Consider the following 16,774-nt stretch of genomic DNA (forward strand, 5'->3'; position numbering starts at 1 on the left):
GTTCCAAAACGAGATTTCTCATTGTCAGTTTCACTTCCAATCGTCGACATATGTTATACGAAAACGAGAATTCCCATTACCTATCGGCAATGTGCTAAGTAACAGATATTCAGATCCATAAGAACGAAAGTATACCACATGTTGGCCTGGGTTACCCAGCAGCGGAGAAACCGAATCGAGATCTTCTTCGATCGGTATTCAATTTCTAGAGTCGTAGAGATAACCGGGGCTAAAACGAAATCCATGGAACGTTTCATTGTCAGCATATGCGGCAATAAAACGAAAGACGAGCCATTAGCCGGCACACATGTGGCGCGCGGCCAGCCGGCGGTAGTGCGTGGCATGCATGGGCATTCGTCACTTTCTGAATGGATTTCAAAAGCGCGTGAGTCAGCCCCTTCCTGGAAAGTTGATGCTATTTCAGCGTGTACGGAAAACTAAAGCGAAATAAAGCATGACTAACGACTCTCCGGCAGATTTACGTGCGTGGCTAGCAAACTCGGAAACCCAGCGACCCCAATGCGTTACGCACCCTGGCACCCTGGCTTTTGGATTTGTTTTTCCTTTCTCACTCTTTTTTCATTTTATTTTTGTTTTCTTTGTTTTTGTTCGCTAATACGCGTTTATCTGCTATCGAATGTTTAAACTTTTAGGCAATTATAAAGAAAATTCCAACATGTTTTCTTTTTTTTCTTATTTCTTTTTATTTCTTTTTATTTGGTTTCTTCTCTTTTTCTCGTCTTTTGTCTCACAAATGTCGCTCGAGATACTTCTGCACGAAATGCGTACAGAGACGCGTGTATCGTGTCACCTGGGGGCCCTTTCTTGGTGTCACCATTTACCGGTCGCGTTCCCGTGTAACCGGGCATATAGCTCCTCTCCAGGATAAGCGGGATTTTCTATCTTACGCGGATTCACGCGTCATGGTGTCGTAGCAGACAGCCACCGAAAACATTGCCGACGTGAGGAATTTTTGTACCGAGATACGTGTTACGCGATACGTGATGCGTCTTCGATTTCAGGATGTCTCGCAACCGAATGAATTCGCGCAGTCGGTTAGCAGCGTCTAGTGGTAGCAGAGAATGCGGAGAATGTTATGGTCGAGTAGCCCCAGGTTTGATTCATCCTTTTTTAGATTCTTTTTTAGAAACGCGAGTGACACAGCGATGACAGTGGTCTGCTTTCAACGAATTTTAACACTGTTTCACTTCTCAAATTTTTATTTCCTTTTTGTTTTAACAAACAAAAATACCTTTAATATTGTCAAAAAAAACCCGACGATAAATCGAAATGACAATTCTTTCATATTTTGTTTGAAATCAGAAAACTATAGCGATGGAAAAACATGATAGCACGATTATTTGTTAACAAATAATTTTCATAGAAATATTGTACCTATATAGTGTAAATTACACAGAAGACTACTTAAAATGCATACTACTCAAAGCAAAAGCGTTTTTTAAACTGGAGGTTTAAATGCACTTAAGTAGAAAGGGTGCATTATCTCAGAAGCAGTGAATGGAATTTAATCAATGAAACATTTCTGGTATCTCTTTAAAGGATCATTAATTTCATTAAGGGCCCTGCACTATAGTAGCTTTGAGGGAAATTAGAAAGTATGTTGAGGATTATATAAAAAATAGCACAGTAAGTAGGTTAACTTAGATATCTGGATTTTTTATAAATTTTAAAAGACTTAATGTCAAATCACGAAATTTACTGAATTTCAGATTTTATATAGGGATTTATATAAATGAGATATATATCTATTAAAAAATTCGCACTAAAAGGTACCATTATCCCTGCAAGTACTACGTATTTTATATAAGAATATTTCCTATAGATAACATACAATTTACTACGATTATCACCACGAGCACAAAATATTATCTAGATGTTACACCTATACTTAAATCACTGAGTTTAATTATGTAAAACAGAAACATTTTCTGTTTTCTTCAAATATAACACATAAGAACTATTAAGTAGAACGCATATATGTATTATTCCTTTATAGCGTGTATCAATGAAATTCGCTGAAAGTATAGAGATGCCTATAACCTATACATAGTATACTTAAGACCTAAATAACCGTTTATAACGTAAAACGTTTACAACATGAAAACCTAGAAACACAACTGAAGGAATCGATAAAAGAAACGGTGATTTATTCTAACGCATAATCTACGGTACACGTTGGAACACCTTTGGAAGGCGACGTTAGAGAGCGTGTTAATTCGAAAGGACTGAACACAATCAGGGCATTTTGTAACGGTTAGGGAACGACCGCGTAGGATCGGCACTGTTTTTTGATTGGTCGACTTGCTCCCGAATACCTGCCAACTACAGGTTCGGTGTTCTGAACTTTCGAACGACAACGCGATGGTACTTCGTTTCGAAAAGAATCACTATAACTTTATGGTGCACGGCTTTTAAGTATTGTCGAGGACGCGAAAACATTGTAAATCGAACGATCAGGGCACGACGATCATTTCTTGCCGGTTGCTCACCGAAGTTCAAGCAACGAAAGGTCTAGAGAGAAAAGAGATGAACGTTCAAGTTCCTCGTACAGTGGTGGTTCGTGTTCCCAAGGCAAGATTCCATTCCGAGCGAGCCCAGGTTACTCGAAGAAAAGAGCGTGTTCGAATGTACCGTCTGCCTCGTGTGCCACGGAGGGAGGGGGTTAGTAAGGTAAGAGATCGACTACTCTTATTCGTGTACATCCCAAGAAGGTCATAGTCAAAGACGCGCGCGGAGAAAGAGAATAATCAAGTCCGGTCGAGGAAAGAAAAAAAAATATCAACACTTACTGCCATACAAGGTGGACGCTCTGCCCGCTGCTGGAAGCTGGAACGATCCTATCCGTCAATCGGAGCCGCCACCAGCAACCTTGCTCCTTTTCCTTCTCTGTTTCTTTTGGCCAGTTGCGAGAGACGCCGCAGCTGCGACACACACAAAGACAGAGAGTGGCTGATCCACGAAACGAAACGAACGAAACTACCAACGCCACTCCCGCTTAAATTCTTTTTCCCTCCGTTTTCACCGCAACGCGTACATCGTGTATATATCGATATACATCGAAGGCTCACGGAACGACTCGCAAATTAATCACACTCCGGAAATGATCAAAACACTCACTGTAAGTCGCCGCACGAAAAACACGGTTGCCTCCGCGTTACAAACTTTCTAGAGAAAAATCACGTGGTAACGCGTTCGACGAGTTACAGAAACGAAAAACGACAACAGCGACACTTGCGATCTATTTATCCACGTTCGATACCGCGAGAATCGATATCGATCACGAACTGAGGCGTGCGTCCCGATTGTCACATTACGTTGCACAAAGATAAAGAAACCGTCGATCGCAGAGCACTGACGCGCGAACGAAATCCTGTACGAGCCCGATATAACACACGCTATGCGTCGCACATACAACTTTCGCGCGCTGCAGACTCCGGCAGACTGAGTGTCGAGAAAGTCTTGAGGCTAGCGTACGCGATTGCTGCGCTCCTGGCGGCCGATACCCGACCTACAGCGTCACGCGTCTTTGGCCGGTCTCTCTGTATTTCGATTCCTTAGAAACTCGAGTGTACGTTTCTCGTACGGGTTCTGCACATCCTAAATCAAATTCTTCGCGATTCACCGATGCAGAAATACCATCCGAAAATAACAATCACGATTTTTGTAAATATAACGAGACAGCGATCCTGGTACGACGTTGTACATTTTATGCGTCGTGATCACGTTCAATGGTAAGAATCATTCATTCTAAATACATTATCCACTTCTTCAATATATCGTTTCAAGTCATCTTTTATAGGATAAAATTTGTATCTCATAAGAAGTGCATCATAGATTTTTTAGATTAGTTATTTAACTATGAATTGAAATCTATAAGATCAAAGTCAAATCTTTTATTGAAGTACCTCAAACTGCCACCAGAGCAGAGGTATGATTTAAGTTCATCGTAAGTCACAAGTATGTATATGTATAATATATCTAACTGTCAGTCTAGCATGTAACCACTAAACTTCGAGGTTAGTTTGTTTATCGCTCTTACCTCACTTCTACGAAGAAGTTCCCAAGCCCCCTCGGTAAACACGGTCGACATTCACACGACGGTACGCGGGTCGCGGTAAACAATCTCTTTTGGATTGTGAATACATACGAAGACGCATGTATAGTGTATACGCATTTGGCGAGCACGTGGCACGAGTTATCTCGAAACAGAGTCGAATCTACGCGCGACATGATGGACGTATGGTCGACTATATTTTTCTATTGTACAGGTGTAAATGTTCGATGAGTGTAATTTAAATCCAATAGTTCCGGCGCAAACTTTAGAATTCATCGATCGAGCACGCTTCGCTTCTATCGATTCGATCATGGGAATTCCTTTTAATCTATACGCGAGAACGCATCGTGTTGCCGATATTCTCGCTTCGTGGTCACTATTCAATACGAACTAACGTGGATGAATTGTACGTAACCATCGTTCGATATGTAGGTTATAACGTTACCTTTGCAATTGGATAATTGTATTTATTGCGACTTAAATCGTTAGCGACAGCTTTGTATTCGGCGTTTTTTAGGCTCGTGAAATGTTAGTCGGCAAGGCTGCCAAGCGTAAATAAACGCGTCAGAGACAATAGCCATTGTGGAACGAATCAGTCGTGGAAATGGATCGTTCGTTTTCTCTTCGTGTATGTTAGTGTTCGAACGCCGAAGTTACGATTGATCAACGTTAAATCAGAATGCAGAGGGAGTGGCAATGGCGGGCGAATTTTTAGTCGCGCGTATCTACCGTGCTGTTCGGGAGTACACCATTTATTAGTAGCAATTGAATAAATTACGTTCCATTCACCATAGTCCCCTCGTTCGTGTATTTCATGCATCGTCTCTCGACCTCATCCCATTCATGACAAAATATCTTTTTACGCTAATAATATCTCGCGTAGAATAGTTTTTTATATGATCTCTTCCCGCGCGTGAACAGATTAACCGAATCAACCATGATTTCGTGCAACTCCGAGAAATACCAGATAACGTCCCGTTATTCCGATCGTAGGATAAATTGTCCATGAAATATTTTTCCGTAGTGAATTGCGTACGATATTGACGATACGTATACAATGTAGAATTATTATGGTTAAAGGGTTTGGTGTTGCGCGTTTGAAAATTCAGTACGTTAGTCGGAAACGAGATGTAAGCTTTCGTATCCGCGATAAATTTTTGGTTTCGTAATACCAATAATTTTAACTTGTGCTCGTATATGTACCTTCCTTTCTTTTTGCTCTCCTTCTTTCTCGTATGCATATGTTCGGGGTGCGGTCAAAAATATTTTATAATGAGAAACAGAAAATGATTTCTTACGCAGAAGTAAACAAAGGTTAGTGTCATTCAAGGTTTACTTTCAAAAATATATATATTATACACTTACATAGTTAACTATAAGGAGCATTATAGTAATCAATGGACCGTATTTTATATTAGCTATATAAATGTGTATGTATGCCTCGAAAACTGCCTCGGGCGAACAAATTTTATTCTGCTCGTTTGATTTGCTCTTTCATAAAGAATAATCTTCTGTCCGCGTGTATAACAATTTCGACCGCGCCATGTTTATACTCGAATATTTTTTTGTCAACAAGAGGGAAGAAGACATTTTGGTACGTATAAACGACTGCGCAGCGAGGTATTCGCTAAATATTTAATATTCGGATCGTTTCCAAAAGCCGGAAGTCATTGCAGTTTAATCGAATAAGCGAATCGATCAGAGAGACAGTTGAATGAAACGGCACAAAGAATACACGCGTATCTCAATATCGTGCATTCGTGCTCGCATTATGAGAATAGATATGGGAGAACAGGTATGAATCGGAAATCGTGTTGTATATGACATATTCCGTCGAAAGCATTCCATTAAGATGTTCTAATTGATAACGAAGTAGTTTCGACTTTATTGCATTTTCTTCCAGTTTATGCAGCTTTTATGACAGTCTTTCAAAGATGAAAGAAGATCGATACCGTCATAAAGTAGAAATATTGTTGATACATATTTATACCGATTTTACCCGCAGATGTTAAATCATTATCTCGTTTCTCTAAGGATTCTTTCTTTTAAGAACTTCTAATCTTTTTTTGTTAAGAACCTCTGTAGCAAACTTGTTTGATTCTGTTTACTAAGATTTGAATAAAAAGAGAGGACTTACACGGTTGTAGGTGCGAAAATAAATTACCAAGTGTTTCTTAATGAAACTTTTGCAGTAGACAGTACTGCGGTAATTTTTCAAGCCTGTCTCATTGTCTCATACTTGTCCTGTTCGCCATGGGAAGAGGATGAGCAGGGACTAAAACGTGAAGAATGAAAAATGTTTATGTTCTCTAGCAAAAACTGAGCGTAAAATTAAAACTTGCTAATAAAATCAGTTATAGCTGTGACGAAGTAATAAGTGTTATTAGATATTCCTTATTTATTTAATTATCGATTATTTAATCCTATACAAATGTCAAAGAATTATTTTTATTGTGATATTTTTAAAAAATTCTAAAAAAGCAATTCTTAAATCCTATGAATGGAAATTCAACGGAAATTAATAAAGTTTTCGAAGTATCTACATATTCCGCAATTTTTAAGTTGTTCCAGTTGCACGATATAACGCAACCCTAAGCTTAAATCAATTCGTGACATTTTTCAACACGATTAGTTAATTATAAGGTGTGAAAAATATACAAAGTATCTAACAAACATTGTTCCTCTGGTAATTGGTAAACTTTCATTATTTCAGTTAAATACAATGTCCATCCAAGTTTTTTCACTCATTAACCTGCTTGTATAAGTATAGAACTCCATGATGCACAACTTTTCCTCGTGTTCTGTTCTTTTGTTTGTACTATACTTTAGTTGCGAACATTTTTGCGAATACTTTTTATCCTTCAACAGTTTTCCGTGGATAATTTTACATATCTTTAAATATCAAAAACATAGACGTAAATCATTAGTAGCAAATAATTCGAATAATTCACTGAACTTCGATTCTTTCGCATAATAAAATGATTTCTTAATTTCAGGATACCTCAGTATCAGTTTACTTGGAGCTGTTACAAACTATTAAGAGAATGTAATTAAGCTGAGAATGTAGATAATGCCGCGTATATTAAACTTGGGATAGTTGAAATATCCTACCATCAGCGTTTAACCACGTGAGTATCTTATTAAAGTATTTACGTAGCTATGTAAAAATGAAAGTTAACTCGCTTGTAAGTTATTATCCTTCGAGTTAACCTCTCAATTTCATCCCTTTTTCTTTTTTGTATTTTACCATAACTAATTAAATGCGTAAAGACAAAAATGTAGAAACGCGTTAAATTGAAGGAAATGAACTTCGTTCAAATTATTTTCAGTGACACGGAATATTGCGCAAAATACTTTCATACTTTCATTAGCATCGATTACGTTTCATTCAACAGATATTACGGTGAGTTGTCGCGTTTTGTTCGATCGATGATACTCGCGTTTCCAATTAAAACGGATTTGAAACTTGTGAAATTTCGTACGGTGGCCGCGAGCCCAGATGCGTCACCTAATTAATAGTCTGACATACACGTCCGATGATTCTCTAAATGCACAGAAGTGCTCGCTAATCGATTACTTCGGTGCATTAGCGTACAATGAGCAATCTATTGCAAGGAGGATCCCTGGCACGGGAACAATGTACTCATTCGGATGGAATAATGTACATTTCGAGTGTAAAGCGGAGATACTGTAAACTTCAACACACAATATATTTACCGAATTCGAATTATTATGAATCAGCTAGTGGAAGAAAGAAATTATCTCTTGCTTAGGATGCTCCGTTCAGTCAAGCTTAATTTGCACCCATTGTCGACAGACTGGCGGATGAATGGACGTCATTATTAGACGAACGTTCTCGAAATTGAGCTATCACTTCTTTTTCATCAGGATTACTTAAAAAATTCACGTGATCCGATAATGATAATATACGACTTTGGGTTTCAAGTTTCTTTCATTTTTCAATATATTCTTTCAATTACTAGACTTTAAGATCGTTTATGACATGAATGGTCGGTTTTATCATGCCAAATATTTCAAATATTCCTATTATCTGTGGATTAACCTTTAAACTTTCCAAATTACTCTCGTATTATTATATTAATCTGTTCACGCAATGAATAATAAATTGACCGGAATATCTTCTAAAATATCTCTATCGGATGCTCCAAATGAGTATTATCGAACAAAGCTTGAGAGAGATTACCCAAATTGCCATCTCGATCAGCGTAATCCAAGTAACTTTTCTTTCAGAAGTCGCCGTAGTTTCTTACGGTCGACCTTTAGCTGCTTTTTCCTCTATAAATGTTCATCAATACGACCGTCCTTTCTCATCTGTTCACCACTTTCCCTTCGTCATTTTCTACCATTACGTGTAATTTCGTTCCACCATAGTCATACTTTGAAGAGAAGAGACATAATACTGTATGGCTATGATGCTCACGATGCTCGTTCTCGCAAACGGAAGATATTCTCATTTCTCTCCTTCTTCCGCTGGCCTATCTCTCTCTCTCTCTCTCTCTCTCTCTCTCTCTCTCTCTCTACGTGTACTTTTCATTGCACGTCATCTAAGTTATTATTCCCCTATGCCTACTCTCGCGCGTGCTATTTCCTTTTTTCTTTCTCTCTCTCTTTTTCTGTATCCGGCTCGTTTCTTGTATTTTGATATCAGGCTCTGTCTGTCTCATTCCGCGGACTGCTTCGTTAGTTTCAGCGGCGTTTGATTACGCGGCATAGCCGGAAGGTCCAATGTTTAATTTCTTTCTCTTTGCACGGCCTCGGGTTTCGTTGCGATGAATGGCAGCATAAGAAATAGTAAAGGTACGTTTACACAGGCAAGGAACGCGAAAAAGCACGCGGTCAGATACGCCGGTATTATGTGTGCGGCCGCGCAACCAGGCAACCAGGACATTGCCGGTTCTTTTGTAATTCTTTTCTTGCCGGCTTTTTAGTTTTACGCTATTCCCCCGATTTCTTTTGTGACAACTCGGTAAAATAACGCGTGTATGCTCCGGAATTATGAGTGTCGACATAGTACGAACCAGTACAGGGACCCTTCGAACAAACGCGTGATTGGCTACTTTTGCAATACTGGAAACCATTACGGCAGAACTTCATTTATCTCGAGCTACTATCAGGGAACAAATAATTCATACAACCGAAGTTAATATTGGAAGAATTTATCGATCCTGCTTTCTCCCTATGACACGGTTGCACTAATGATACAATATAGTTTGTGCAAAAGGTATGAAATCAGTCTAGCGTAAAGGTTGTAATTCCTTGATAACGGGGTTTCAAATTTTTAATAATCGGAAAGTGAAAGCATGTTTTTTCAGTAACATAGGAAATATCTGTTTCATGTCTAGTTGTCAGCTGTTTTTATAAGGAAATATGAAATCGTATAGTGATTATAAAGTGTGGTTATAACAAAATAGAAGAAAAATTAGTATTTAATTAAAGGTAATAGTCCATTTATTAGAACTTGCCATATGACAGATAGTTCATGTAATAGTGGCTTCCTAATTCCGTTCACTACGTACGATTCCTCATTCAAATAATAGGAATTCACATTTAGATAAGTGGATTCAATCTCACAGGAGTTTCATTTAATCCGGCACTAACTAAAATTTCATTCCAATAAAGAGAGTTCTACTGTATCAGATTGTGCCATGATTATCTGTAGATTTTAGCCGAAGCTGAAAGTAAAGTTCACTCGAGTATCGATCTGTGAAAGTGTAATACTACCATTGTCTTATTACATATTGAACTGGCTAGCCCAGTCATGGTTATTCAAAAACCGATTTCCAATGAAGTTGAAAATAAAATTCGATAATAACGAAATTCATAACCAATTTAAAAAATCTTCTTCGTGCTACATTCTAATTAGTTGTCCTTGAAATATTACAGTTTCTTGCTGCATTAATTTAATACCTGTAACATTTATTGGAAAATTGTGCAATTTTTTTTAGAATTGCTACGTTATATTTATATAATACCGACATATTGAACGTCATTATTTCATTATACGTTTAATACATGTAATATTTACAATTATCTGTAATATACACTTTAATTCTTAATACAATCAATTGCATCGTATGGATTTAATTGTTCAATATGTTTGTTTACAATGCTTATTAATAGATTATGATTATTTTCTGGAACGAAAGATAAATTCGATTCACATGTTGAAATCATGAAAACGCCAATTCGAAATGGTCATGCAAAGATCTTGCAAAATAAAGCCGAAAAAACAATTACGATGTTCGAAGAAGAGCGATTATTTGCACAGTCTATTCTATACATTTTGAAATTGACGAGTCTCGATATAATGTGTAGCATTTAAGTTAAATTAATATCCATGAGTCAACATAGCGAACATCAAGATGTTTGGTGAACTATAAATATGAACAACATATTTCTATTCGTAAAATGACATTTATTTAAGAGAATATATCATAAAATGTAATTGAAGCCTGCGATGATAGTAGCCATAAAGAAATTTAACGATCAATAAAAAATCTGTGTAGAATTAAAAGAATATTTAGTATTTAGTAACAGAGAGCTATACTAATTTAGAAATCGATCTGGAAGTCAGAGACGTTGGTAGGATTTAAATCTCAGCACGACTAAACATAGGTACTCCACTCGTCTTCCTTTACGATCACATTTCTTTTCCTTGGACAATGGGTTTCGTGCAAATGAAACGACATTCGAGACATTAACGTCGCGGCTAAATGGTAGAAATCAAGGGAAACAGTGGTGGCGAGGAGGAAACCGGAACGGACGCGATCACGGGAACGTAACGTACCATGGTAAATAAGTAATGTCGCGGGGGAAAGTGCACCGATAGAGTATCAGGTCGAAGGGAAGGAAGGAAAGAAAGAACTGGTCGGACAAGGCGCCACGGAGCAGCCTGTAACGATAACCGGCTTCTTCGGTAAAGAATACAAATTGTTCTATTATTTCCACGAACAAAGAATCACGTTGTAAAAGATTCGAATCTGGAACAAGTCTTATCAAAAATAAAACCAACTGGTCGGTTTCAAAAGGATAGTGGTTAGTAAGGAACGGAATGAAAGAATGGCGCTATATCGACTCGCGGTAAGCATTCGAGATATTGATATTCTCGCAGTTGTATACGCTTGGGAAATAGAATGTTTGTTGGTAAAACTCGACTGCAGGCTATTTATTATTTAGATCGTAATATGATAAAGTTAATTAAATGATAACTGTCTTTTTATCTCTCACAAATTTGTAGATCGATCAATGTCGGATGATAAAGTTACGCAGCGTTAATATCCGGCCGCTAATGAAGGAATGTGGCATTCGTGACAGAGTAGATATCGGTGGAATGTCGACAAATTAAATAAATCAGATGATTTATGATACAGATTTATTTGCTCACATGGTCATAAGTATATAATAATTGTAACCTAATACTCTGCGTATAAATATTATCGGCCCGGGAATTGGCCGTTTAGGCTGGTTAGAATCAGCGTTGTTACACGGTACCAGTTTGTGAACTCATTAGAAACAGACGTTTACCGAGAAAGTGTTGTTAGTATGGACAGAGTAACGTTGGTATAGCGACATTCATGAACGACGTATATTCGTTGGAATGGTTTTTATTATTTAAGTATCTACACGCTGCTCCCGAGCCCGTATTCCCTGATCGCGCTCTGAATATGTAAATCCAACGGGAAAGTGACGTCAACGTCCTTGTGTTTGTAGCCATTCAGAAAGTAAGACGTTCCTTCTATGTTAGCTGGAAATTCCTTTGGTAAGAATTCCTTTTGTCGTGGTTCCAGATCAAATCCTGATATAGGATATTTCAATAAGCTGCCATAAACAAATCACAATGTAAGTGACATGAGACTTACTGTAAGAATATATATACGTAGTACACTGCTATATTATCGATTTGATATCCTTAATGTTATAAGTGGAAAATACTTACACATACGTCGTTGGACTAATGTGGATACGAAGAGGTTCACTTAAAGATTCAAACTTATTAGCTAAGGTAACATTGTGTCCGAAAAGACAGTACCTCGGCATCTTTTTTCCAACAACTCCTGCTAGTACCATTCCAGTGTGAATGCCAATGCGCATCTAAAATATTATTTTCATTATGAATATTTCCCTTATTAAAAATTGAAGTAAAAATTGGAATTCTATCAATTAGAAGAAGACATTTGCAGTTTATAGTCTTCAAATTAAAAAATTTTAGGAAGAAATAATATATGTAACATTTATTTCGTGTTATTACCATTATATGAAAATTTCGAAATGTCACAAACATGATAAATGAATTTTAAAATCGTAAGAATACAATATTTAATTATACCGACGTAAATTACAAAGTAATAAATTATTAACTGTAGTGAACTATAGCCTGTATCGCATTAAATCTGGCGTAACCTACTTTGAAAGTTAATGCAGTAGCGCAGTCACCTTACTTATCATCCTTTCTGTCATCGCAAGCAAGGGATACTTTAAATGGGAAAAGTTTTAATAGTCTGATAAATAGGAATAGTAAACAATTAAATACCATATCCTTGAAATATGTGTATAACGTGGAATATTAGTCATTTCTACATGCGTGTATAGTATTTGATTAGAATTTTAACATTGTCGGAGACATTTTTAATTGATATAAGATTTATTAAAAAAATTTCCCAACTAAAAGGTATCTATCTTCAATGGGATACAAACCCAATAGTAAAATACATTAAGGACACGTAAATATTTCCTCACCCTTATTGGTTTACCCTTGTGAGTTAAATGGTGAGAACATGCTTGTATCATTTTTAGAGCCATCCAAGCTATTTGTTGTGCATGAATGTGAGTGTTACGATGAAGGCCACATGCAACGCAGTAGGCATCTCCAATTGTTTCCACCTGAAATTTTGATTTTAACTTAATTAATATCTTCATAATAAGTCTTAGAAGATAATACACTCATTTGCGTAAAATTCGCACTTTATAAATATCTAACTGGCCACAAAATGAGTCAAACTGTTCATAAAGGTTTTGAAGCATGTTGATAACCATCATTGGTGTCGCGGTAGAACAAATTTCTGTAAAACCGACAATATCACTGAAAAGCATCGTCACCTCAGGATAAGTTTTTGCCTCGATTGTCTCCCCTGAAAGAAAAATATGCAATTGAATTCAGATAAAATTACAATTCAAGATCAAATAAGAAACGAAAGTTAAAATACTAGGACTTTTCTATTGGTTTAACCGTAATTGAAATATTTACCCAACCATAAACGCTTTGCTATATCTGGAGGAAATATAAGATGAAGCAAGCTGACATTCTTTTCTCTTTCCGCAGACACAGCTAGGTTTGCTTCTTCTATAGAGCTTTTCAATTTATCCATCCGTCTTCTCAAACCATCCTGCATCAGAAAATTAATTTTTAATTAAAATTATTCTTCCGTATGATTATATAATTTTCAAAAAAAAAAAAAAAAGAGAATTTAAATAATGGATTTATAAAGAGAACGACTTTATCAGCACATGTTTGATTCCATCCACTGTACTGGATAGTGTCGCCATCTAGAACGTAACGCTCTGTACGCTGTTGCCCTCTATCCTGAGGAATCAAAATCTTTTCAAACAGACGCGTCCTTTAAAGATGTATTACAATCTGAACATCATTCTACCCAATTGAAAATCCTAATGAATACTTCAAAAGAACTATTCATTGATGAAATTTTCATCGACGGATAAAATTGCAAGTTGAAATTCTCTTTTACATTGCTCATAACATAACGCATCGCTTAATGGAATGTATAATATTGTCGCTCATATGAATTCTATAAATATAAATGTAACGATACCGGAGAGAGGATAAAATGTGAATTTTATTATACCTGTGCCCTGGCCTGTTCCCCAACCAAGATAACGTCTCTCGTGGCGTCGTGTAATGGAATATCAGATATAAAAAGTCCTCGACCAGTTAATCCTTCTAGACCGTTCAAGAATGGCGAACTCACAAATAGAATGGAATCCGATTCAGGACAATGGACCATCTGACCTTTCATCTCCAAACCCTGGAATGATTGAAATCCTATTAGTAGTAAAATTTTTGTAACTCTATTCGATATGGATAATATATTCGATGCTTCAACATTTTACAGAAATATCCTAAAAATACGTATAACGTAATACAATCTTCGATCGAATTAGATTTGCGTCGATCTTCATAAAGGCTAATTTAGTTTCATCTCGTATTATTCCTTCAAACTTTCAGCAACCGTGACAAAATTTAATCAGAGATTAATCTCGATCCCTGTCACGGTAAAAGTTAAATCTTTGATTTCGTGCATCGATATGCAATTCGGCAAAGGTCTGATCGTTGTACGTGTAATAATTTTATCGATTTGCATAAGAATAACATTGTATATTCAGATACCTCCGCGGGATATTTATCGACGCCCTGCGGTCTTTGTAGGGTGAGCACGAAAGGTGTATTCGCGCGCTTCAGTATCTCATGAAAGATCAAAGTAACTCCGCGTGGTCGTGTAAAAGCGAAGTACGTCGATATTTCTCTTCCTAATCGGTTAAGATGATGCCCGAAAATCCTCATAAATCCGACTCCAAGCTGCACCAGCTCTAATTGTCGATCAACCACAAAGTGCCATGGGAAGGCTTTGCAGAAGCTTGCTACCCCCATACGTAGGTCCGTGGCTTCGGTCGACAGTGGACGGAACGGGGACGTAACCGTGTCGAGATTATCGTCGATCTCCGGATCGACCACCAAATGCTCGCTATAGCGCTCTGGAGTGATATGATACCTGCGAAGCAGTTCAGTGAACGTCATTACGCTTGTAGGACGGAGTGCCTCCGGTTAGTGTACAAAGTCGAACCATGTTATAGGTTAGATCAAATTCTGAATTTCAGACTTTCAAATACTTCAATTTTCAAAAAGTATTCAATCTCCAGATATTCAAATCGCCAAACTTCATAACTTTTCAAATCAAATTTCATAGAGATGCACAAAAGCAACCCCAATTTCTTATCTACTTATTAAATTGCTGATTACTTTTTGAATTCATTCTATCATACATTGTGCGAATCGATTTTCCTTACAAGGTGCCTTAATTAAAACGGAGCTAATTCGAACTAATTACGGAACTGGGCTCGAACTATTTGGACGGTGTCTTTTTCTTAGAAGTAATTGGAAGCAGATTTACTATTTAACGAATTCGTTTCCTATGGCGAATGTATAATGAAGTTCTTGAAATCGGCAGGCTGTCCGTATGTTCCTGGTTTAAATGTCTGCAAACATCGGCGATCAATATTTGACCACTTCATAGTGGCGCAATTTCTAGAACTCTTTCAGTATAGGTGTAAATCGAGCGATACGATGTCTACACGCACAGCGGCTACCGATCGAACGAGCAAATACTAAATATTGTTCTTTTGAATGTTACACAGAACTATCGTACATCGGTGCGTATTATTCGTTTCGAGTGTTCCGACGATCAATAAATCGCAAGTTGGCCGTTGGACGTACCAGATTTCAAATACATATTCTCAGCTTAAATCTATAACGGTACATGGAAGCAGAATAAAAAGCAGTTGAGGAGCCGCTTTCTGGATTAAATTCTGCCAACCCTCTTTCTGCGCGTGTGTGACTATGTTTTCGCCTCTGCGTACCAACTTTATTACAATTTTTATATTCAAATATGCCGTTGCTACAGTTATTTCATTCGCTGGAGATTGTAACTAAGCGCAAAATGAACTATAAAAAAATTCGTTCTGTAAACAAGCATGTACGAGATTTTTCATTGTAGAGGGAATAAAAACAAAAAACAAAATAAAAAGAATGTAAATGCATTATCGAAAACTACTTACCTAAAAAATTTGGTGTTGTATGGGTCGGGTAGAATATGTACATTGGCATCATCGTTATAAAATTGTCTGGCGATGCCCTTTAGGCTACCGACTAATAGATACGCAACAGACGGGTGGTCAGTCGTAAAATGAAGCTCGATCGCTTCCGGCGTGGCAATGCATACGAACTCTGCCTCCGCCTCGGATCCGGACTGGTGTTGCACGACATCGTTCACGCCATCGAGGGTGGTCAGGAAAGCCGTCAGATCGTTCCCGAGGCAACGGAACGCTCTTTCAAGTAGACCCACGCAAGCAGTATAAATCAGCTCCTGGCCAAGCTGATCGAAAAATATGCTCACGTTCACATCTGGAAAAGGTTCGCTGAATTAGCTTCAACTTAGTCGACGTAGTCATTTAGACGCAGTCCTAGTAAAATGGACCTTTCGCAACTGGGGGCGAAGAGTAACGCGAACCGCTTGTTCAGATAATTCGAACGCTGACCTAGGTGCTTTACGTTCGAACAAGTTTCGTGTATGTGGGTCAGGAGTGACCTACGGTATATACTTACCGTTAAATGTTCCTTCGATAGATGCTGAATCGAAGTAGGAATAATTGGCATTTTTTGGAAGGTGAATTGATCGTTTTAATTGGTTCTCGAACTTTGGAAATTGTGGATTTTATAGGATTCGAATAATATAAAAGTTTCAACATGCAAAAAATAGGCAAAGAAAGCTAAAAAAGAAGTATTTGAAACTAGATTGGAAAGTGCATGATTGGAAAATGCTCGGGGGTTTATTGTATCAGAAATTTAAATGTACCTACTGTCAAATGCGACAGAAAATTACACGAAAT

At 37.5% G+C, this 16,774-nt stretch overlaps 3 protein-coding genes across 3 annotated transcripts in view; 1 reads left to right on the top strand and 2 right to left on the bottom strand.

Annotated features, from left to right (window-relative positions):
• kek5 (leucine-rich repeat, immunoglobulin-like domain-containing kekkon 5 protein) overlaps positions 1 to 3,452 on the bottom strand; it is a 413,026-nt gene extending 409,574 nt beyond the window's left edge. The window contains exon 1 of the mRNA XM_076624520.1: positions 2,811 to 3,452. The gene's annotated coding sequence lies outside the window, so the exon portion shown is untranslated. The remainder of the gene's footprint in view (positions 1 to 2,810) is intronic.
• A 137-nt stretch (positions 3,453 to 3,589) lies between these two features.
• Positions 3,590 to 16,774, top strand: part of Gycbeta100B (guanylate cyclase soluble subunit beta-1-like) — a 112,161-nt gene continuing 98,976 nt past the window's right edge. Inside the window, exons 1-2 of the mRNA XM_076624460.1 lie at positions 3,590 to 3,752; positions 7,072 to 7,203. The gene's annotated coding sequence lies outside the window, so the exon portion shown is untranslated. The remainder of the gene's footprint in view (positions 3,753 to 7,071; positions 7,204 to 16,774) is intronic.
• Positions 11,452 to 16,774, bottom strand: part of Gycalpha99B (guanylate cyclase 1 soluble subunit alpha 2) — a 48,194-nt gene continuing 42,871 nt past the window's right edge. The window contains exons 4-11 of the mRNA XM_033345223.2: positions 15,944 to 16,289; positions 14,499 to 14,880; positions 13,957 to 14,136; positions 13,341 to 13,479; positions 13,058 to 13,224; positions 12,833 to 12,976; positions 12,033 to 12,187; positions 11,452 to 11,914 (exon numbers count right to left, since the gene is read on the bottom strand). Coding sequence (XP_033201114.1) covers positions 11,716 to 11,914; positions 12,033 to 12,187; positions 12,833 to 12,976; positions 13,058 to 13,224; positions 13,341 to 13,479; positions 13,957 to 14,136; positions 14,499 to 14,880; positions 15,944 to 16,289 — 1,712 coding nt within the window. The 3' untranslated portion in view covers positions 11,452 to 11,715. The remainder of the gene's footprint in view (positions 11,915 to 12,032; positions 12,188 to 12,832; positions 12,977 to 13,057; positions 13,225 to 13,340; positions 13,480 to 13,956; positions 14,137 to 14,498; positions 14,881 to 15,943; positions 16,290 to 16,774) is intronic.

Source organism: Bombus vancouverensis, chromosome 2 (genome assembly GCF_051014615.1).
Source record: "Bombus vancouverensis nearcticus chromosome 2, iyBomVanc1_principal, whole genome shotgun sequence".
Classification (NCBI taxonomy): Eukaryota; Metazoa; Arthropoda; class Insecta; order Hymenoptera; family Apidae; genus Bombus; species Bombus vancouverensis.